The following is a 23,331-nucleotide window of genomic DNA, read 5'->3' as shown; positions in this document are numbered from 1 at the left end:
TTTTATTGTCACGCTCCTTTGTTAAGTTGGATGTGGGTAAACATTCTCACTGCCAGTTTCTCCAACATCCTCATGCATGGATTAGACCTCTGTGGCCTTTGTGTGTGTGAGTGCATGCATGCGTGCGTCTGTCTGTCTGCACCAAGTTCACGCAGGCATGTGCCAACAGTGCCATGTGGCCACCTTATGGGAGAGTTCAAAAGGGTGTGTTTGTGTTTGGCCGCACGCGTGTTAAATGAATCCAATGAGGCTGGGACTATGGTTGTATACAGAGATCAGGGTAGATCAAGGAGGTCTGTCTGTGTCAGTGAGCCCTGGGATGGGATACACACAGATCCTCTTGATCGAGCTGCCTGGCACACTGCCTACACCACTCCTACCCTCACACACACACACACACACACTTTGTCATTATGGAGTATTGTGTGTAGATTGATGAGGGGGACAAACACAATTTAATCAATTTTAGAATAAGGCTGTAACGTAACAAAACGTAGAAAAAGTCAAGGGGTCTGCTACTCTCTCTATATCTCACTGTTTACACACACCTACTGCTCCCAGACAGGGAAAACATTGCTGTTATGGATACGAGTCTCCAGTCTAGTGTTATCTCTACTAAGAATTACATTTCAACAACATTGGTTTAGGAATCCCTGCTGAATCAGCAATGTGACAGTCATTGTTTGCCTCTTCAGTTGCCTCTTTTGGAATTCAGCGCAATAAGCCAAACCCTACAAAAACAGCTTTAACCGCCTGCTCGTAATATGCCAAACGTGAATATCGGTTATGGCAAAGATTTCAATGAAGAAACCCTTTGAAAAGTCACTGTTAAGGAAGGAATATTAGTAAACAGCATGAAAGGCATCCTGGAGGCAGAAGAAGTCCAGATAATTAGAGCTTTGAGTAGAGCAGGGTTAGGTGCGGTAGGGAGGGGGGGACTGTCTCAGTCCCCTCTATGTAAACTTGACCCCTGGAACAGGCCTGAACCCCAAGCTCACTCTTCAAAGCTGGAAAGGTAAGCGCCATGCAGAGATGCAAGCTCAGCTGCTTTTGTCAGGGCACTGATGGTTGGAAGCTGGAAACTCTGTCTGACAGTCCTGTCTGACCGACGGCTCCTAATCTCTCCACAAGTGGCCTGTAATAGCCATGGCGCCTGTCTGTGTCTTGTATAAGACCCAGGGCTTAATGAGAGTTCCCCATTTAAGCTCTGATCCAGACTGGCCTCAACAACGTTGTCACTGCTGCTTGACTGTGCCGTCTTTACAGTGCTCGTTGTAGAGGGACAGTTTGGGAGTAAAGAAAGAGATTGATACATGGGTATTAACATATTCCATGCATTTGTGATCGGAGATACTATTGGGCCCATTATTTGCTAGCAAGATTTTTCACTTAAAAATATTCTGATATTCATCAAATATACACTACCGTTCAAAAGTTTGGGGTCACTTAGACATTTCCTTGTTTTCCATGAAAACATACATGAAATGAGTTTGAATATGAAATATAGCAAAATGAATAGGAAATGTAGTCATTGACAAGGTTAGAAATAATGATTTTTAATTACATTTACATTTACATTTTAGTCATTTAGCAGACACTCTAATCCAGAGCGACTTACAGTTAGTGATTGCATACATTTTCATACATATAATTGAAATAATAATTGTGTCCTTCAAACTTTGTCCTCCATTTGCAGCAATTACGGCCTTGCAGACCTTTGGCATTCTAGTTGTCAATTTGTTGAGGTAATCTGAAGAGATTTCACCCCATGCTTCCTGAAGCACCTCCCACAAGTTGGATTGGCTTGATGGGCACTTCTTACGTACCATACGGTCAAGCTGCTCCCACAACAGCTCAATAGGGTTGAGATCCGGTGACTGTGCTGGCCACTCCATTATAGACAGAATACCAGCTGACTGCTTCTTCCCTAAATAGTTATTGCATAGTTTGGAACTGTGCTTTGGGTCATTGTCCTGTTGTAGGAGGAAATTGGCTCCAATCAAACGCCGTCCACAGGGTATGGCATGGCGTTGCATAATGGAGTGATAGCCTTCCTTCTTCAAGATCCCTTTTACCCTGTACAAATCTCCCACTTTACCGCCACCAAAGCAACCCCAGACCATCACATTGTCTCCACCATGCTTGACAGATGGCATCAAGCACTCCACCAGCATCTTTTAATTTGGTCTGCGTCTCACAAATGTTCTTCTTTGTGATCCGAACACCTCAAACTTCGATTCGTCTCTCCGTAACACTTTTTTCCAATCTTCCTCTGTCCAGTGTCTGTGTTCTTTTGCCCATCTTAATCTTTTATTTTTATTGGCCAGTCTGAGATATTGCTTTTTCTTTGCCACTCTGCCTAGGTCGTCAGCATCCCGGAGTCGCCTCTTCACTGTTGACATTGAGACTGGTGTTTTGCGGGTACTATTTAATGAAGCTGCCAGTTGAGGACCTGTGAGGGGTCTGTTTCTCAAACTAGACACTCTAATGTATTTGTCCTCTTGCTCTGTTGTGCACCGGGGCCTCCCACTCCTCTTTCTATTCTGGTTAGAGCCAGTTTGCGCTGTTCTGTGAAGGGAGTAGTACACAGCGTTGTACGAGATCTTCAGTTTCTTGGCAATTTCTTGCATGGAATAGCCTTCATTTCTCAGAACAAGAATAGACTGACGAGTTTCAGAAGAAAGTTCTTTGTTTCTGGCCATTTTGAGCCTGTAATCGAACCCACAATTGCTGATGCTCCAGATACTCAACTAGTCTCAATAAGGTCCGTTTTATTGCTTCTTTAATCAGCACAACAGTTTTCAGCTGTGCAAACATAATTGCAAAATGGTTTTCTAATGATCAATTAGCCTTTTAAAAGAATAAACTTGGATTAGCAAACACAATGTGCCATTGGAACACAGGACTGATGGTTGCTGATAATGGGCCTCTGTACGCCTATGTAGATATTCCATAAAAAATCTGCAGTTTCCAGCTACAATAGCCATTTACAACATTAACAATGTCTACACTGTATTTCTGATCAATTTGATGTTATTTTAATGGACAAAAATACTGCTTTTCTTTCGAAAACAAGGACATTTCTAAGTGACCCCAAACTTTTGAACGGTAGTGTATATGAAATTGGCCTTGTGCCAAAAGGCTTAAACATGATGTCTTCCTTCAGCCCGACAGAAGAGAATGAGATGAAAATGTTTGTCCAACATGGCCCCAACCCCCACTGTCAGGACCCCTGTCATTAAAGCATCATGACATGTGGAGCTCCTGGACGGCTCTCCCTCTCTCCCCTGCTCCTGGTAATGAGGCTTGACATAGGCGGGGTGGGGAGACAAAGCAGGCTGCGCTGAGGGGAGGCCGGAGGAGCCCACTACACTGTGTTTAATAACAGGCAGGTTCACCCTGGTGCGCCTCCACATCTGTTCAACACTGGAGCAGGTGGCTAGCAGCCACTGGGGGGAGTGCTCTTCCTCGCACCAGCCCCCATCCCCCAGTTCCTCCATCCCCCTGTCCCCGTCCCTCCAGCCTCAGTCCAAGCCTGAGGATGGCACTGAGGAGCACAGACACCATATGCAGACACAACAACACAGACACAACAAACACATTCTGAAAGAAGTTATGCAATGGACAAACACAAAGGGAGAATTGGCTGCCAATCACTATAACACTCCAAAGAAGAAGAAGAAGAAGAAGAAGAAGACGAGGAAGATAAGTGGAAATGCACCCATTTCTTTGGGACAGATACACAGTGGCCGTGTCCGAATACCCATGCGAGCATACTACATACTTAAACTGCATACTCATTTTGGTATTTGATCGAGTAGAATTTACTTGTCATTTCCGTGTTTGACAGCAGATAATCAGATAAATTGACGCGATGTACCAAAATGAACGAATGGCGGGAGTCAACACAATCGCACGTTAGATGACGCATTCGGAGTAGTACACTACATGACAAAAAGTATAGTATGTGGGCACCTGCTCGTCGAACATCTCATTCTACAATCATGGCCATTAATATGGAGTTGGTCCCCCCTTTGCTGCTATAACAACTTCCACTCTTCTTGGAAGGCTTTCCACTAGATGTTGGAACATTGCTGCGGGGACTTGCTTCCATTCAGCCACAAGAGTATTAGTGAGGTCGGGCACTGATGTTGGGCGATTAGGCCTGGCTCGCAGTTGGCATTCCAATTCATCCCAAAGGTGTTCGATGGGGTTGAGGTCAGGGCTCCGTGCAGGCCAGTCAAGTTCTTGCACACCGATCTCGACAAACCATTTCTGTATGGACCTCGCTTTGTGCACGGGGGCATTGCCATGCTGAAACAGGAAAGGTCCTTCCCCAAACTGTTGCAACAAAGTTGGAAGCGCAGAATCATCTAGAATGTCATTGTATGCTGTAGCATTAACATTTCCCTTCACTGGAACTAAGGGGCCTAGCCCGAATCATGAAAAACAGCCCCAGACCATTATTCCTCCTCCACCAAACTTTACAGTTGGCACTATGCTTTGGGGCAGGTAGCGTTCTCCTGGCATCCACCAAACCCAGATTCCTCTGTCAGACAGATGGTGAAGCGTGATTCATCACTCCAGAGAACGCGTTTCCACTGCTCCAGAGTCCAATGGTGGCGAGCTTTACACCACTCCAGCCGACGCTTGGCATTGCGCATGGTGATCTTAGGCTTGTGTGCGGCTGCTCGGCCATGGATACCCATTTCATGAAGCTCCCGACGAACAGTTATTGTGCTGATATTGCTTCCAGAAGCAGTTTGGAACTCGGTAGCAACCGAGGACAAATTATTTTTACGCGCTATGTGCTTCAGCACTCGGCGGTCCCGTTCTGTGAGCTTGTGTGGCCTATCACCTTGCGGCTGAGCCGTTGTTGCTACTAGACGTTTCCACTTCACAATAACCGCACTTACAGTTGACCGGGGCAGCTCTAGCAGGGCAGAAATTTGACGAACTAAGTTGTTGGAAAGGTGGCATCCTATGCAGTGGCGGCTCCTGAAAAAATTCTCAGGAGGGGCAATTTTTCTGATGATTTAGGTGACCTACACACGTGCACGAGTCCGTGCACGCGATTCCAGACATCTTTACCTCTTGTGATTATCAACAGTACACAACGGTAACAAACAATTGGGGGAACTCACGGGGCAGATAGTAACCACTTAAAAGGAAGCGATTCCCAAACCTTCCATAACAAAGCCATCACCTACAGAGAGATGAACTTGGAGAAGAGTCCCCTAAGTAAGCTTGTCCTGGGCCTCTGTTCACAAACACAAACAGACCCCACACAGCCCCAGGACAACAACAACAACAACAACAACAACACAATTAGACCCAACCAAATCATGAGAAAACAAAAAGAGAATTACTTGACACATTGGAAAGAACAAACAAAAAAACAGAGCAAACTAGAATGCTATTTGGCCCTAAACAGAGAGTACACAGTGGCAGAATACCTGACCACTGTGACTGACCCAAACTTAATGAAAGCTTTGACTATGTACAGACTCAGTGACCATAGCCTTGCTATTGAGAAAGGCCACCGTAGGCAGACCTGGCTCTCAAGAGAAGACAGGCTATGTGCACACTGCCCACAAAATGAGGTGGAAACTGAGCTGCACTTCCTAACCTCCTGCCAAATGTATGACCATATTAGAGACACATATTTCCCTCAGATTACAGCGATCCACAAAGAATTCGAAAACAAACCCAATTTTGATAAACTCCCTTATCTACTGGGTGAAAAACCACAGTGTGCCATCACAGCTGCACGATTTGTGACCTGTTGCCACAAGAAAAGGGCAACCAGTGAAGAACAAACACCATTGTAAATACAACCCATATTTATGTTTATTTATTTTCCCATTTGTACTTTAACTATTTGCACATTGTAACAACACTGTATATATACATAATATGACATTTGAAATGTCTTTATTCTTTTGAAACTTCTGAGTGTAATGTTTACTGTTAATATTTATTGTTTATTTCACTTTTGTTTACTATCTACTTCCCTTGCTTTGGCAATGTTAACACACGTTTCCCATGCCAATAAAGCCCTTAAATTGAATTGAATTGATAGTAAGGTCGCAATGACACAGAAAGCAGTTCAATGTCGGGGTACAGAGTCGCTCTCTTACCAGGATCGCGGTCCGCTCTGACCAGGGTGAAGGTGGCCGGCTCCACTTCTCTGTCCGGGACTCATCCAGCCAAGTCTCCCAGCTGTATTGGGATTCAGCTGCCAGCAGCGTTTTCATTATTTAGTCCGTTCGTAGCGGGTATGTACACGATCAACAAGATCAGTCCAAAACCAACCACTGGAAATCCATGGTTGGCAGAATGTTTGTAAACTAAGTCTACAAATTAAAAACATAAAATAACGCCGCACTGCAGGTCGCAACATAGACGCTGATAGCCGCCATTGTCTTAGTTACGTTCAACGTTACGTCACGTATGACGAAAGCGCGTAAGTGCAAGCCCACAGACACCCATAGAGAATGTATTGAAAGCTTTGAAATGTGAAAAAAATAGATTTTACATGACAGGCTATGAGAGACTTCTGGGCGATTTTCAACTTGACTGAAATCGCCCCAAAAACGGGCGGGGCCATTTGAAGCACGACTTTAGCCTGATTTGACATTTAGTGGCTGGCAGATCAGACGTGAACACTGATAACTGCTGTTGCCGTGATATAATTGATTAGAAAAAAAATCCCTTCCTTTTCCCGTTTGGCAGTGCGTCGCCCATATCGCCCTATTGAACAAGCCGTCCCTGATCCTATGACGGTGCCATGTTTAAAGTCAGTGAGCTCTTTAGTAAGGCCATTCTACTGACAATGTTTGTCTATGGAGATTACATGTATGTGTGCTCCATTTTATACACCTGTCAGCAACGGTTGTGGCTGAAATAGCCGAATCCACTAATTTGAAGGGGTGTCCACATACTTTTGTGTATTTTCAAAACGTCACATACTATAAAACGTAATTCTTTCGCATACTATTTAGTATGCTAGTATGGGTATTCGGATACGGCCAGTATCACAGAAATCTCAGTGTGGTGTACTTGTACAGTAGCTGGTTGGTTATGTTTTGCTGCTCTTAGTGGTTATTGTGAAACATTATTCTTAATTTAGCCTGGAATGACATGAGTTGGTCTCTGGCCCCACTCTACCAGGCAGATAGAAATACATTACTGAAGGTTATACCAATAACACAAAGATGATTACATTTGCCACAAAGGTCCGGCAGATTCCTGAAATAGAAAGACATCATCATTTGGACCCATATGGATATGGGGGTCCGATGTTACTGTGTGGGAGGACGGACGGACGGACAGACAGACAGGTGGGACGGTTACTTTTATGAGGACATAATATTTCCTCTATCGTGTGTGATCCTGTATGTAGATGGAATACATTAGGTATACATTCTATTTTGGTACATATTACTCAAGAATATAAGCCACCTTTTTCGCTCAGAGATTTAGATTGTCTTGTTTAAAGCAATAACCCACAGTAGGCCTATAGACTATTCAGACTCATGGTAATGCATTTGGTAGCTTCACCTCTTGCTATCAGGGAAATGTTTTTGTGTACTTTTGTTTGCATTCATTTCTCAAAACGAAACCCATTCCTACACTATGTGTGGATGTCTACTATTCATTTACAGTTACACAGCTCTTTCATTGGGGTCTTATGCACAAAGCCAGAGACTGGTAATGTATTTGATACTGATAGGAAATGATTAAGAGATAACCAAATTAATCATCTGTGTACATGTAGGCCTACCCTGTGAATGCACCAATCTGTCCCCTGTGTCTGTCTGCAATATACCATCATGAATAAGCCATCTGAACCGACTAGGAGAAGGGTTTAAGCACTTATTAAAGCGCACCAAGTGGCGGGGGCCATTTTAATGCAGATGATAGAGGCTCATTATTCCTCATGAAGTGGAGGCAGAAAGGGCCCTCCCTGAGCTGCTATTCACCAGGAGCTCCTCACTGTCCCATGCTACATTCAGGCCCCTGGTGTTAAGTGTTGATGTGGTGACCAGGGTGTGTTTTACTGTGACCTGTGGGGCCAACTGAGACCCAGAGCTATTATCCCGGTGTGGAGATGAGGAGCTGAGGATGGCCAGGCGGCTCCTGTAGCCCTGCTGCGATCACTGCAGTAGTCCGCTTGGTGCCACCAGTCACTGCCATTTAACCGGACAAGTCTATTTTGATTGGGTGTGTTTGTAGCGTGTCTGTCGGTACTACAGAATGTGTGCTTGATTGTGGTTGGGGGGAGCTTTCTGGGATGATTGAGAGAGGAAGGCATAGGTTACACACACAGCAGCTGTTTCTCTGGCTCTACATATTAGTGAGACTACTATATCTGTGATGATGCCGTCCTGAGTAAATGATGGTAGAGCTAACAGACATGGAGCTGCTGCCTGCTGAAATAAAATATGATCTGCTGTCAGTCCTCACAGAGGGTGTGTGGAGAAATGAGCCTGTGTGCTGCTCCTGGGCTGCCTGGCTGCAGCTCTGGGACTGGGTGATTGTGGGCCAGCGGAGTGAGATAAGCGCACTAATGAAGGGTGACAGAGCCCTGGGTCTCAGCCCCACTGCCGGTGATTAGTACCCCACCGGGTCGAGCCCTCGCTCCCCTTTTGTCTCGATCCCCTGCCCTCACTGTGGAGCACCAGATAGAGGCAACCATGAGGATAATGCGCAGACTCTACCTCACGTTCAGATGTTCTATCAAGTTTTTATTAGTCGTATGTACGGGATCCGCATGGTATACATCATCCAACGAAATGCTTTCTTGCAGGATTCTTCTCAACAATGCAACAACAATAAGAAATAATAAAAAATAAGAATACAAACATAAAGTAAATGGCAGTAGAATAGAATAATATATTTTAGCATAATACAAGAATAATACAGGAAGGCACAATTTATAGTCCAATGTTTACATGTGTATTGGGGAGTTGAGCAGTAAATAAGAGTCTGGTAGCAGCAGTTGTGATGTGTGTGTGTAGCATGAATGTCTGTGTGGGTGTGTGCATATGTGCTAAGGTGCGGAGAATCAGAGCAGTTGGTCAGTCCAGTTCAAGTGTTCAGCAGTCTGATGGCTTGTAGATAGAAGCCTGTTGGTATAAGACCTCAAACTCTGATACCGTCTCCCCGACGGTAAGGGAGAGAACAGCTTGTGGCTGGGGTGTGAGGGATCCTTCCTCAGGCACCGTTTCAAGTAGATGTCCTCGATGGGTGGGAGCACGGTCCCAGTGATGTACTGGGCTGTCTTCACCACCAACTGGAGGGCCTTGCGGTCATGGACGGAGCAATTCCCATACCAGGTCAGGATGCAACCGCTCAGGAAGCTCTCGATGGTGCAGCGGTAGTATTTGGAGGGGACCTGGGGTGGCATGCCGAATTTCTTCGGACGCCTTAGGAAGTAGAGACGCTGTTGCGCCCTCTTGACAAGAGGGGTGGTGTTGTTGGTCCATGACAAGTCCTCGGTGATGTGGACTACGATGAACTTAAAACTTGTGACTCTCTCTGCTGCAGTCCCATTGATGTGGATCGGGGCATGTTCCCTCCTCTGCTTCCTGAAGTCAAAAATCAGCTCTTTGTTTTGCTGACGTTGAGGAAGAGGTTGTTGTCATGACACCACAATGCCAGTTCACTTACCTCCTCCCTATAGGCTGACTCGTCGTTGTTGTTTATCAGGCCTACAACGATGGTGTCATCAGCAAACTTGATGATGGAGTTGGTGTCGTGCAAAGCCACGTAGTTGTGGGTGAACAGGGAGTACAGCAGAGGACTGAGGACACACCCCTGGGGGCCCCCTGTATTAAGAGTCAGTGTAGAGGAGGTGTTGTTGCCAATCCTCACAGACTGTGGTCTGCCCGTCAGGAAGTCCAGGATCCAGTTACAGAGGGTGGTGTCCAGACCCAGGGCTCTGAGCTTTGAGTCGAGCTTGGAGGGAACAATAGTGTTGAATGCTAAACTGTAGTCAATGAACAGCATTCTCACATACACTGAGTGTACCAAACATTAGGAACATCTTCCTAATATTGAGTTGCACCCCCCTCGCCCTTTTGCCCTCAAAACAGCCTAAATTCGTCAGGGCATGGACCCTACAAGGTGTTGAAAGCGTTCCACAGGGATGCTGGCCCATGTTGACTCCAATGCCTCCCACAGTTGTGTCAAGTTGGCTGGATGTCCTTTGGGTGGTGGACCATTCTTGATACACACGAGACACTGTTGAGCGTGAAAAACCCAACAGCGCTGCAATTCTTGACACAAACGAGTGCGCCTGGCACCTACTTTCATTCCCCGTTCAAAGGCACTTAAATATTTTGCCTTGCCCATTCACCCTCTGAATGGCACACATACACAATCCATGTCTCAATTGTCTCAAGGCTTTAAAATTATTCTTTAACCTATCTCCTCCCCTTCATCTACACTGATTTGAAGTGGATTTAACAAGTGACATCAAAAAGGGATTGACCTGTCATGGAACGAGCAGGTGTTCGTAATGTTTTGTATACTCAGTATAGATGTGGGTCCAGTGTGCCTGGCATGCTGGCCTTGATGTGGGCCATGACCAGCCTTTCGAAGCACTTCATGATGACCGAGGTGAGCGCGACGGGGCGATAGTCATTTGGGCATGTCACCTTGTTGTTCTTGGGTACTGGGACAATGGTGGTGTCCATAAAGCAGGTGGGGATTACAGCCTGGGATAGGGACAGGTTGAGCACACCGCCAGCTGGTCTGCACACACTCTGAGGACGTGGCCAGGGATGCCATCTGGAGTTTTCCTCACGTCAGCCTCGGAGAGCGAAAGCACCTGCTTGTCCGGAGCAGCAAGAGTCTTCCTGGATGGCTCGATATAGTCTGCCTCGAAGCGAGCATAGAATGTGTTGAGCTCGTCTGGAAGGGAGGCTTCGGTGGGCACCGCACAGCTGGATTTGCCTTTGTAGTCTGTGATAATCTGTAGTCCTTGCCACATGCGACGCAAGTCTAAATTGCCGAACATCAATTAAAGTTTGAGTCTGTAATGTCTTTTTGCGTCCCTAATAGATTTGCGGAGATCGTACCTGCTTGCCTTCTACACGTTGTGCGCCACTGAGTCATGCTGACATTGAATGCTGCAGTACGGGCTCTCAGCATTTTGTCCGGATTGTTATTGTGGGTACATCATCAACACATTTCCTAATGAAGCCTGTGACTGACAATGTATATTCCTCAATGTTGATGGATGAGCCCTAGGTGGATGAATCTTTGAACATATTCCAATCAGTATTCTCTAAACAATCCTGACCAGTGTAAGCGAATGTCAGAGAGCACAGCCTGGTTCATAGCAGTTCTCAGTCATCTTCTCAGTTAAAACTATTGTTCAAATTGCAAGTGAAATGTGCCCCAACCCGAGCACTCTGGTTCTTCCACCTCTGGTCTCTTGCCCCCCCCGCTCATCCCATTCAAAGCTCTTCTCTGCCCTGGCAGCCAAATGGTGGAACAAGCTTCCCCATAAACATCAGTCCCTGCCCATCTTCCGAAAATGTCTGAAAACCTACCTCCAAAGTATCTTCCCCCTCAAAAACACTCACACTTGTCTTTTTCTACTAGCACTGACTACTTTATTGAGGAAAAATGTACTTACTAAGACTGTGAAATGTGGCTGTCTAACCTAGCTACAGTATCTTAAGATGAATGCACTAACTAAGTCGCTCTGGATAAGAACGTCTGCTAAATGACTAAAATGTAAAATGTAAATATAATGCTTGTTCCATTAGTGTGGGAAACTAGGAAAGCCCTTTTTCTTGATTAGCACCTTATGCTGAGCTCATTAAGACAGAGGAAGGCAGCAGAATGCCTAAAGGAAGTGATTCTGGGTATTTTACTGATCTACTGTGGATAACAGAATGTCCCATGCTTAAATCAGATTAGGAGAAAGTAACAGTAGTGTCTTTTTCAGCCCGCGATGCTTATTAGCGGCATTAGTTTCTCGCTATTTGTTCTGTAATCCTCCGTAAGCCTGCCTGCTGCAGTAAATAAAGACTGCTCTGTTTTTAACTCTCGGGGTGTGGAAAACTTTCCCCACAGTCAGTCAAAAGAATTAAACACACACAAACCGCACACACTCAGAGAGAGACCATTACCAAGCTCTTCAAGTCGTACTGCTTTTTTGTTGAAAATGGTTAAACGTTAAATAAAAGAGGGATTAACTGTGGTTGACCCACACTGAGAACGCTCCCGCTTCCACTCAAGCAGCTATAGGCCACCTGAAACTAAGCTCTCAAGCCTCCATTCACTCTCTCTATCACGTCAGCCCTCTTCTCTCTCTGTTCAGAAAAAATGCAGGCTTTGAAGAATTTGCTTAAGAAGTGTATCGGACCATAAAGAGAGACTTTAGAGAGTGAGAGAAGCAATCGCCACTCATGGTCCCTTCTGAACAAGTGTCTATAGACTGAGTTTCCCAGGGCTTTCCTGCCTTCCCACTGTTGAAAGGCAACTTCTTTTGCCTGGCAGTTTCCACTCCATTCACCTCACTGACTGCTTCATCTAAATGACAAGAAACAGTCTTTAATGATGTACTCTTCTTTAAAAAAGGAGTAGTTGGAGTTTTAACAATTATGAGTTTATTCAGATTGACAAAGGTTGGATGAGAGGCATTGGGACGAAATGTACATAACATGTACATAAACATTTTTCAATTTACATTAGCAATGGAATGTCCCATGCCAAGAGAGGGTATTGGTGACGTTCTTGCTTCGCAGCGCAAATGTACCGTAAATATCACAGTATCCACTAGCCAGTAAGCATGCAAACTATTCAACTAGCTATGCGAGAAACTTTTCATGCATCTACCATATTACAATCTTGATTAATGCAACAAAACCATATTACACTCTTGAATAATGCAACAAATCACAAGCATGTGCAGACATTTACATTGTTTATTTCCTCATCCATACAGTCATTAGTTTAGCTGCAAGACAATAACAGCCAAAGTGGCACAGCTGCTAGCTAGCTAGCTAATGTTAGCTAACAACATTTGCTTCATCAAGTAACTTCAGCATAGAGAAAATTAACGTTTACCCCCTCATATGAATGGAAAAGTACAGTAACGTTATCATACAGTGTCTTTCATGTTATACAGAGCTACAGGTAACTGCCAAAATAAAGGAATAACCAACATAAAGTGTCTTAATGTTGTGCCACCACGAGCTGCCAGAACAGCTTCATGCAACTGGGCATTTTTATACATTACCCCTAAGCATGATGGGATGTTAATTGCTTAATTAACTCGGGAACCACACCTGTGTGGAAATACCTTTCAATATACTTTGTATCCCTCATTTACTGAAGTGAGTCCTTTTATTTTGGCAGTTACCTGTAGATAGCAAACTAAACACAATGTCTGCATCCTCCTCACATACTAGCTAACTTACTAGCTAACTTACTAACTTCAACCAACGTTAGCGGAACCATTGCTAGATTGCTTAGAACAAACCATGCTTCATTTCATCAATATCATGCAAATTACATGAAAAAAAAGCAAATTGCGACTGAAAAAGTTGTTAATTCACTGTGTAGTTGCTGCTTGCGTTCCTGCTTGCTTTTGCATTGAATACAATTATTATGTTCTGAGATTCCCTTAAAGCTGCGGCGTCAATTTCAGAGTAACCGGCTTTAACTGCAATTTCAAGTAAAAACTCAATAAAACAAGTCTAATATAAGGAATATGCCTATACATTTCAGCTGTTTCAAAAACATTGCTCTGCTATTACGATTTTCTTCTGTAGTAGTGTTGGGCTTAACAAGACTGTTCTGTTTACACTGCCCTGCCTGGTTGAGGGCAACTGTCGGGCGAGTGACGTGCATGACCTCCGGAGGTAGAAGTCGAGACGTGACAAGTTTGCAAGTTTACATTCCAGTAAAAGGTCTAGCCGAGGGTATTTCCTCAATCTCTAGGCAATCTCTCGTAGTGAGAAGAGGCTCTATAGCATAGACAAATGTAACATGTTGCATTGTATGGCTTGGCTTGGCTCAAATGTGTAGTTTTTGTAATGCCTTTCCAATGTAATATTTTCATCACAATACATAGAAAATAATACACCTCCAAATTGGTACTGTTGATGTTTTTTCCACATGACGAGTTCTCTTGAGGCAGCCCCCAGCTACAGTCTTGTGCCAGAATGAAAAGTGACTGTTCTTGCAAACAGACAGATAAGCCTATTTGGCAGCAGGTCAGCAATCAGGGAGAGGCTGACACACACATACACACCTGCTGCCTTCATGCCAGTCTTCATCTGGACTGATTTGCATTCTAGCGGTGAGTGGAGATGAGGGAGGTTGAGTGAGGATAAGGGAAGGCTGGGCTGTCCATTTGTGTTCCTCATTACCTCCAGGACGTGACATGTAACATTTCTGAGGTCCAACATTCAGATATAGCTCATTTTATGACCAATGTTAAAATGCAGAACATTTTGTCTTCTATATAGCATACCATGTCCCACTGATTCAGACCTCATTACTATTCCAGAGCTGAGCTCACTGCCCTCTTGTCATTAAATTGGATTTACTAGACCCTTCACTGAGGGAGGGCTGTATGAAAGGTTTACATAGTCATTTCTACATGTCTCTCACTGCTGCTTTCTGTCAACAGAAGACCAGATTCTAGTGCTTGGCATAATGCTTATGCAAACTTTATAGCTGATAACATTTTAGAAGTATGTTGATTTTAACTGATAAAAGGTCATAAACTGCTGTTCATTACTGTTTGAGAGTATTCAGTGATTCAATTTCAACAACCAAATGTGAATGCTTAGGCTCTGTGAAGATAAAGGGTTATAACAACATGTGGTTTCGCTTGGACAGCGCTATAGTGAGCTGTGCATATTGTATTTGGGAGTGCTGCATGTCTTATTTAGTGTACTGCTCTGGGCTGTGCCATGTCAGAGGTGAGGGTGGTGGTGAATTAGGGCCGTGGGACCCCCTTCCTGCCTTGGAGGGGACTCCCCCATTGAGGGCGCTGAGGCGGAATGCTCTTGGCTCTTCAGGAGGGGCCTGGCATTGTCTCCGGGTCGCTGCCTTCAAGGAGCAGTGGGATTCCAGGGCAACCAGGCCTGTCTGTGAGAGGGATGGAAACACAGACAAGATTGTTCCTCACAGCTGATCTGAACAAACACTGCTAACCCAGAGAAATTGACAAAAAGAGACAGAGAAAGGGGAGCAGGGAACTTACTTTTTTACCTTCTTTGTGTGTAGTCTGTGTTCAAAGCCTCCTCAACACTCATCCTGACATTACTTTTTAAAAGTTTTTATTTCAATTTCGTAATGATTCGGCACATCTCTTCTCATTCCATTTTCTCTCAATTATTCAATGTAAATTGTAAAAGGAAGCTCTTACTTTTGGCCAAGTTGTGATGTGGAAGTTGAACCCATTTGAGATGATCCAATTATCCTGCGGACTGGGATTAGCATTAATCCTCTCTGGTTATTAGTGAGCACATAACCTCTTCAAAGTTGAAGTGCACAATGTCCCCTCCTCCTCCCTCCACACACACGCACAGTGCTCTGTGGTAATGTCTTAGAATGGAGCACATTCTAAGATATTACAATAGAGCACTTGGAAATTTACCACAGACATTTGGCAAGTTGGTGGATATTATAGTGGGTATTAGATAGCACAACCAGACTCGAACCAGAATCCAGGACGGCACACATGCCATCATTTAGTCACCTTGACATGGTTGACATTGCTGCTATCCCTGTTCTACAATATCCCAGTTAAGCTGTGAATTAGAATGAGACAAATATGTCCAGAGGAAACGGTATCAACCAATTCCACGCTTTAATCCTGTGTTTGCATGTGTGTGTGTGAGAGAGAAACAGAGTTAGAAATGTTCCATTGCATCACTTGAGTCTTTATAAATTGAGCCAGTGTTTCATCAGTCTTCTCAGGGAGCTCACAGTGTGCACTCTTGGCCCTGGCCTAGCTGCCGTGTGTGTGTGTGGAGAAGCAGGCAGGGGAGAGGAGAGCGTGGCCAGCCTCTGAACTGCAAAGAGCCCCGGGCTCAGATCCTATCAAAGCTCTCACACGTCCAGGAATCACAAACGAACAAATTCCAAATGCTGCGCTGATTGGGAGCGGAACTGGCGGAGGCTCTGGAAGAGGCCTGATAAGCCAAGAGGAGAGGCAGGCAGTCTGCTGACCTAGGGTGCCGTGCAGCGCTGCCAGCAGGAGGAGGAATCTTCTCGTGTGGTGCTGTCTTCTTGGCATCTTAATGACTTTCCTGCTTAGTTTTTTGGGGGCTCTTTTTTGGCTATGATTTTTGCTCTGGTGAACATGCACAGCATGTTTTGTCATGTAAAAACATCAGGGATAGTTACACGTTTTAATGAAATTATATTTCAAGTCCTATACTATTTTGACTATTATGTATGACCCTAAACAATGCATGTATAACAAACTGTAAATCTCTCATGAGATCCAATGACACATCCTCTTCATTATAAGGATTGATAAGGAGAGGGGATTGGCTTTAGTGGCTCATCCCAACTTCATTACCCTCTTCTGTGTGACACTGCAGCCCGGCCCACTGCTCAAATTAATCTCCCCTGGTTAACAAACTGCAGCAGCCTGCATAGCAGCTAATCTCTGACGGGAGGGTAGATTCTTCACTTCTCAGAAATTACTTAGCTAAATGAGGGCTCCTCGATGCAGCCTGTCTAACGACCTTGATTAATTAAAGAGGGTCTCAGTCTTGATTAAATTCTGCTTCGTCGGGTTGTGAACCTGTAAAACAGACTGAGGCAGGAGAACGTTATCACACACCACTGCCAGGCTGGAAGACTCTCCTCCTGGTTTTGTGGAAATCCACAGTCACCCATCCAGTGATCTGAGGGTTTAATCATCTATGCTATGATGGTATCAAGGCTTATGTAGCATGAGGGAGAGATATCCATCCACTTACAATAAACCCCAGCCTGTTAAGAAGAGAGAGAGATGGGGAAGCAATTGAGAGAGAGATAAACTGCGTAATTTAAATCGGTTTCATCACGCCATGTACTGTTTGTGTTCACGTTGTTACAACAATGTGTACAAGCAAACTGTCATATAACCACTGTGCTGAAAAGAAAGAGACCTTTCAAAGTCAAATCCAGACACCTAACGCTGTTCTTCTATAGTTAAAGGAATACTTTGGGATTTTGGCAATGAGGCCCTTTATCTACTTCCTCAGAGTCCGATGAACTCATGGATACCATCTTTATGTCTCTGTGTCCAGTACGACTGGAAGTCTATAAGTATAATCCCAAAGTATCCCTTTAACCATATTCTGTCTCTGTCTGTGTGTGCAGGTGAATGGGAAGGACCTGTCCAAGGCCACCCATGACCAGGCAGTGGAGGCCTTCCGCACGGCCAAGGAGCCCATCATGGTCCAAGTGCTTCGCCGGGCCCCCCGCCCCAAACCCTCCAGCCCTGCCTCAGACACCCAGGTGGTGGACATCAGCACCCAAACAGACATCACCTTCCAACACATCTTGGCCCTCACCAAGCTGCCTGCCGCCGCCCCCACCGTGGCTGTGTTGGAGCAATACCTAATGCCTGAGGAGTGAGTTAGTCTTATCGTCTGGGTTAGAGTTAAGTGGAGGGATGGGGTTAAAAGACAAGATCCTTATTTTTCTTATTTCCTTTCCTTTACGGTCACTGATTGGAAAAGGACTTGATAGGCAAAACTAATTTGTTGAAAACGTACCCAGTCCTTTGACCATGTCAGTGGTCAGTACAGACAGGCCTCAAGTAAAGATAGAATATTTGGATACAGCTATTCAGAAAATGTCACTTTGCCAGTTCATTAAAATGGAACCTGGTGTGTTTTCACAAGAACAAATTGGTATTCATGCCTTCTAACGGAAGTTAGATGTGAATGTCCTGGGGCACACGGCCAAATGAAGATGTACTTCCTGTCTGTCGTCCGCTAGCTGCGTGCCTATGTGTGGCACGGAGCTCACAGAGTCTGGGTACTCAAACACATTATTGCCAGGAGCAGTTATTTTTAATTGATTTCAGTCAAATTAAAAACATGGCATTTCCATTTCTGATTAACCTCAGGCCAAAAACACTTCTTAAAACTTGATTTAAGATTAAACTTTTACAAAAGAATGTGGGCACTTGATTTCCATTCTCAAGTGATTCCCAATTTACTGAAAGTTCTGGTTGCATGAGATATCTCTTGGTAAGATTTATGTTATGGAAAATGGAATCATTTAATTTCAATCCAGCTTAACACTGACGTACTGTCATGTATTGTGATTGTATTTCTGTGTAATAACAGATTAATCATGACAAGGCCTGTAGGAACTATCTTTATTGTGTTGAATTGCTTTCATAGGCATTCCCCCAGGCATGAGTACTTTGACCCCAATGATTTCCTGGAGGGCATGCAGCAGGAGATAGAGCGAGAGGAGCTGGAATATGAGGTAACATACAGATGACTCCCTCTTGTCTTTCTCCCTCCCCCTTCTCCCCCTTCTCCTTCTCTACCCGTCCCCCCTCTCTCCTTCACCTATTATCTCGCTCTACCCCTCTCTTCTTCTCCCACTCTCTCCACCTAACCTCCTTTCTCCCCTTCTCAATGAAGAAAACATTCAGACATGCGACGCCGTATTCCTCTGGCCGTCCCATCACTGAGCCACTGTGTCTCCGTCCCAATGGCTCTGTTAGTCACCACAAGGCCCATTCTCCCAATATATCACCGTTATCAATGAGCTGAGCCCACTCTATCCCCGTAACGACACTGAGTATGTAGGCCAGACAGAAATCGAGTGGCTTGTTTGCTCCATAGTACCCCTGAGCAGATGCGAAGTGGTGACATCATTACTTATTTTGTGACAACGCCTAATGCGTCTTTGCTTTAGAGGGGGGTCCTGCAAGAGGCTTATGCACTGAGGATAATTAGATGGCACCGATAATAGGAACCAGAGTGATGGATTTGATGATGCACATTAACAATGGCGTGATGGGGCCCTGATGAGGAAGGATGTAGACGGGAGATAGAGACTCCAAGGTCTCAGGGTGCTCCCCCTCTTTCCCTCCTCCCCTCCCAACCACTGCAGTGCATTAATAACCTATCGCCAACATGAAGCCGGAGAGTTCAAGCTGTCCAAGCCAAACGCAGATGCACAGTATACAGACTACCTTGTCCTAGATCCAAGGTCGATCTGATGAAGCCCTCTAGCTCAGAGCCACTGATCGTAATACAGTGGACAATATGTGATGATCTTAGCTCACCACCACCATCCCACTGATGTTCTTCCTAGCATCCTTTCTGCTGCAGTCCAATAAGATGCCTCTGTTGATACTCTCTGAGTTGTAATGAAGGGGTCCTGTCTCAGTCTTCCCTGCCCCAGTATTCATAGACACTTACACTGAAATGCTTGTGTTAAAACATGTGCATAATGATGTTATGCAACATTTAAACGGCTTATGATGTAGGTCCACAACAAAAGCGTGAATTAGTCTGGCTATCAATTCAGACAAAAGGTCAGGGCCTTTTTTAAAGGGGTATTGTACTGTAACGGCACGGTAAAGCGAAAGCCACGGTAGTCAATTACATATTATACTGTCTCGTGTGAAAATTAGATCTCATATTTTGTACACTTTACTCTTTGTTTATGTGTTTATGAAAATACCTCTATTTTTAAACCCTGTCTGAAACCCCAGTGTATTCTGAGTGTTCTGTTTTGGAGATTAGAGGAGATTTCAGTAGTCAGCTGCCGTGGTAGAGAACAGTTGCGTTGGGGGGTTAACCCTCTCTCCACCCCTGGCCCCGAGGTATAGTATCAGGGTCGGTATCTCACAGATTACAGGTGTTGACTAGTGACAAACGGGACACTGCTTAGCTGCAAGCCAGTGGATCATCCCTCATCCTGTCACTGTCCCCTAGAAAAGTTACAGGGCATAGGCTGCACCCAATTACTGGAGTCATTATTGTGATTAATGGATCATTGTGTGTGTATGGACTTAGATTGAACTCAATATACTGCTGGGTGTGTCTTAAGAAAACAACAGCAACCATGGAACTCCACTCCACACATTGAGAGAGAGAGATCTGTGATGTTTAATTTTGTGTTTTTGCCTTGTTGCAGGAAGTGGATTTGTACAGAGATAACATCCAGGACAAGCTTGGGTTGACTGTCTGCTACAGGACTGATGATGAGGACGAGACTGGAATCTACGTCAGTGAAGTATGTGGTCAACTTTCAACAACAGCCAAATGTTGTTGTCAGGGTGTAAAGAACGGGATAATGGATGTATAGAACTTCATTTATCATCTTATGGTCACCATGGTAACAGACGGCACACTTCTAAATTAGGAATATCAAAACCTGCAGATAAGAATTGCATTTACTTCTAAACAGAAATGTTTTCCGTTTTCTCGGACCAAAGGTCTGCTTGAAATGAAAAATCTTCTCCTGTTCTCTCTTTCTTTAGATTGACCCAAACAGCATCGCTGCAAAGGATGGCAGGATCAGAGAGGGAGATAGAATTATCCAGGTAAGGATAAAGAACACTCTCAATACTTTCAATGAATGCATTACCGGTTCCGAGCCCGTCTCTAATTCCATTCCTTCTGCTCTCTGCAGATCAACGGGATTGAGATCCAGAACCGGGAGGATGCTGTGGCTCTGTTGACCAGTGAGGAGAATCAGAATGTGTGTCTACTGGTGGCCAGACCGGAGATCCAGGTAAACTCACCACCCACCTCCTAGAATCCTTTATAGTACTAGGCATGCATAGCAGTGGCGGTCAGTGCCGTTTATGATGAGGGAGGACCTTTTTTTTTTTCATGAGCATGGCCTTCTTTCTATTACAGCATGTTGGATGACTGTCATTCATATTCCATTCACCCAGTTCAATGTAACATCGATAGGTTTAGGCTACTACATGATACTCAAATTTTCCCTATACCCATCATGAGGTTGCTACAACCTAGCCTATGAATTAAAGTTTACAACAGAGGTACACACAGGTCGAGATAAAAATTTGAGATGACAGACAGTGACACATGGACAGACAGTGACACATTCAATACCGCCTTGCACACTCATGCCTGCATCCAGCTTATCTAGGGTGTAATCATTAGTCCAACAGTTTCTATTGGACAAATTCAGGTATTTTTATCCCTGTTTCGCTTGCTTCCGTTTAAGAAACTTTTTCAACAGAATCGGCGGAATGAATACACCCCTGATCACACATAAACAGAGTTCACTTTCATAGCAGCCACGTTGTATTCATTCTAGCCTCTATGCACTCTCCTCCTCTCACTTTTTCCCTTTGTTTGTGGACTTTAATGAACAACACATCAGCTGTATGTGACCAGGCGAAAAAACCTTTCCAAGCCAAACCATGTCATAACCGCTACACACAGCCTACATCGTCCCCATATTAGCTAAAGTAACGTCCTAGTCAACATAGCTAATAGAACTAATGCTTTAGTAAACCCGCTACAATCATGCAGTAACGTTACAGTGTATAGTCAGTAAGCAGTTAGACTGGCGGGCCCCGGTGGCAATAAATTAATAAAACCAAAAGCTTACCTTGACTTGGAAGAGTTCCAGTGTTGTGTTGGATAGTCATAGCCAGCTATCTAACATAGCATCCCTCTGTTTGAGCCGGGTGTTTGAGTAACTAAACTAGCCAGCTGCATTTGCTAGCTAAGTAAGTGAAACTGAAAGTGAAAGAAAATGACTCTCTCGCTCTTGCTTCTCCTTCATTTTTGAAGAAATTAATTTGTTGAAAACTATTCAACTATTGTCTTTCTATCTCTTTGAATCAACAACACACCACATTTTATGCACTGCAGTGCTAGCTAGCTGTAGCTTATGCTTACAGTACTAGATTAATTATCTGATCCTTTGATTGGGTGGACAACATGTCAGTTCATGCTGCAAGAGCTCTGATAGGTTGGAGGACGTCCTCCGGAAGTTGTCATAATTACTGTGTAAGTCTATGGAAGGGGATGAGAACCAAGAGCCTCCTAGGTTTTGTATTGAAGTCAATGTACCAAGAGGAGGGCGGAAGCTAGCTGTCCTCCGGCTACACCATGGTGCTACCCTACAGAGTGCTGTTGAGGCTACTGTAGGACGTCATTGCAAAACAGTGTGTTTTAATAAATTATTTGGGGACATGTAAATATATTTATCTAAAAATAATAACTTTTTCAATGTTTTACCATTTTTATTTTTATGAAATTCACTGAGGAGGATGGTCCTTCCCTTCCTCCTCTGAGGAGCCTCCACTGATGCATAGACTGTCTATACAGTACCAGTCAACATTTTGGACACACCTACTCATTCAAGATTTTTTCTTTATTTTTACTATTTTCTACATTGTAGAATAATAGTGAAGACATCAAAACTATGAAATAACACATATGGAATCGTGTAGTAAGCAAAAAAGTGTTAAACAAATCCAAATATATTTTATAGTTGAGATTCTTCAAATAGCCACCCTTTGCCTTGATGACAACTTTGCACACTCTTGGCATTCTCTCAACCAGCTTCACCTGGAACGCTTTTCCAACAGTCTTGAAGGAGTTCCCACATATGCTGAGCACTTGTTGGCTGCTTTTCCTTCACTCTGCAGTCTGACTCATCCCAAACCATCTCAATTGGGTGGAGGTCGGGGGATTGTGGAGGCCAGGTCATCTGATGCAGCACTCCATCACACTCCTTCTTGGTAAAATAGCCCTTACACAGCCTGGAGGTGTGTTAGGTCATTGTCCTGTTGAAAAACAAATGATAGTCCCACTAAGCCCAAACCAGATGGGATGGCGTATCACTGCAGAATGCTGTGGTAGCCATGCTGGTTAAGTGTGCCTTGAATTCTACATAAATCACTGACAATGTCAGCAGCAAAGCACCCCCACACCATAACACCTCCTACTACATGCTTTACGGTGGGAAACACACATGCGGAGATCATCCGTTCAACCACACCGCGTCTCACAAAGACACGGCAGTTGGAACCAAAAATTACCAATTTGGACTCCAGACCAAAGGACACATTTCCACCAGTCTAATGTCCATTGCTCGTGTTTCTTGGCTCAAGCAAGTCTCTTCTTATTATTGGTGTCCTTTAGTAGTGGTTTCTTTGCAGCTATTCAAATAAAATAAAATACAATTTTGATGATTTGTCACATACACGTGTTTAGCAGATGTTATAGCGGGTGTAGCGAAATTCTTGTGCTTCTAGCTCCGACAGTGCAGTAATATCTAACAAGTAATATCTAACAATTTCACAACATATACCTAAAACACACAAAACTAGAA

At 44.3% G+C, this 23,331-nt stretch overlaps 1 protein-coding gene across 3 annotated transcripts in view; it reads left to right on the top strand.

The window, feature by feature from the left end:
- Window positions 1-23,331, top strand: part of LOC121578279 (E3 ubiquitin-protein ligase PDZRN3-B-like) — a 121,305-nt gene that overhangs the window by 94,772 nt on the left and 3,202 nt on the right. For all 3 annotated transcript variants that reach the window (XM_041892534.2, XM_041892536.2, XM_041892535.2), the window contains 5 exons: window positions 17,356-17,609; window positions 18,390-18,477; window positions 20,146-20,244; window positions 20,492-20,554; window positions 20,644-20,745. In XM_041892534.2, coding sequence (XP_041748468.2) covers window positions 17,356-17,609; window positions 18,390-18,477; window positions 20,146-20,244; window positions 20,492-20,554; window positions 20,644-20,745 — 606 coding nt within the window. The remainder of the gene's footprint in view (window positions 1-17,355; window positions 17,610-18,389; window positions 18,478-20,145; window positions 20,245-20,491; window positions 20,555-20,643; window positions 20,746-23,331) is intronic.

This window comes from Coregonus clupeaformis, chromosome 12 (assembly GCF_020615455.1).
Source record: "Coregonus clupeaformis isolate EN_2021a chromosome 12, ASM2061545v1, whole genome shotgun sequence".
NCBI classification, from domain to species: domain Eukaryota; kingdom Metazoa; phylum Chordata; class Actinopteri; order Salmoniformes; family Salmonidae; genus Coregonus; species Coregonus clupeaformis.
This window is presented reverse-complemented; position numbering and strand designations above follow the sequence as displayed.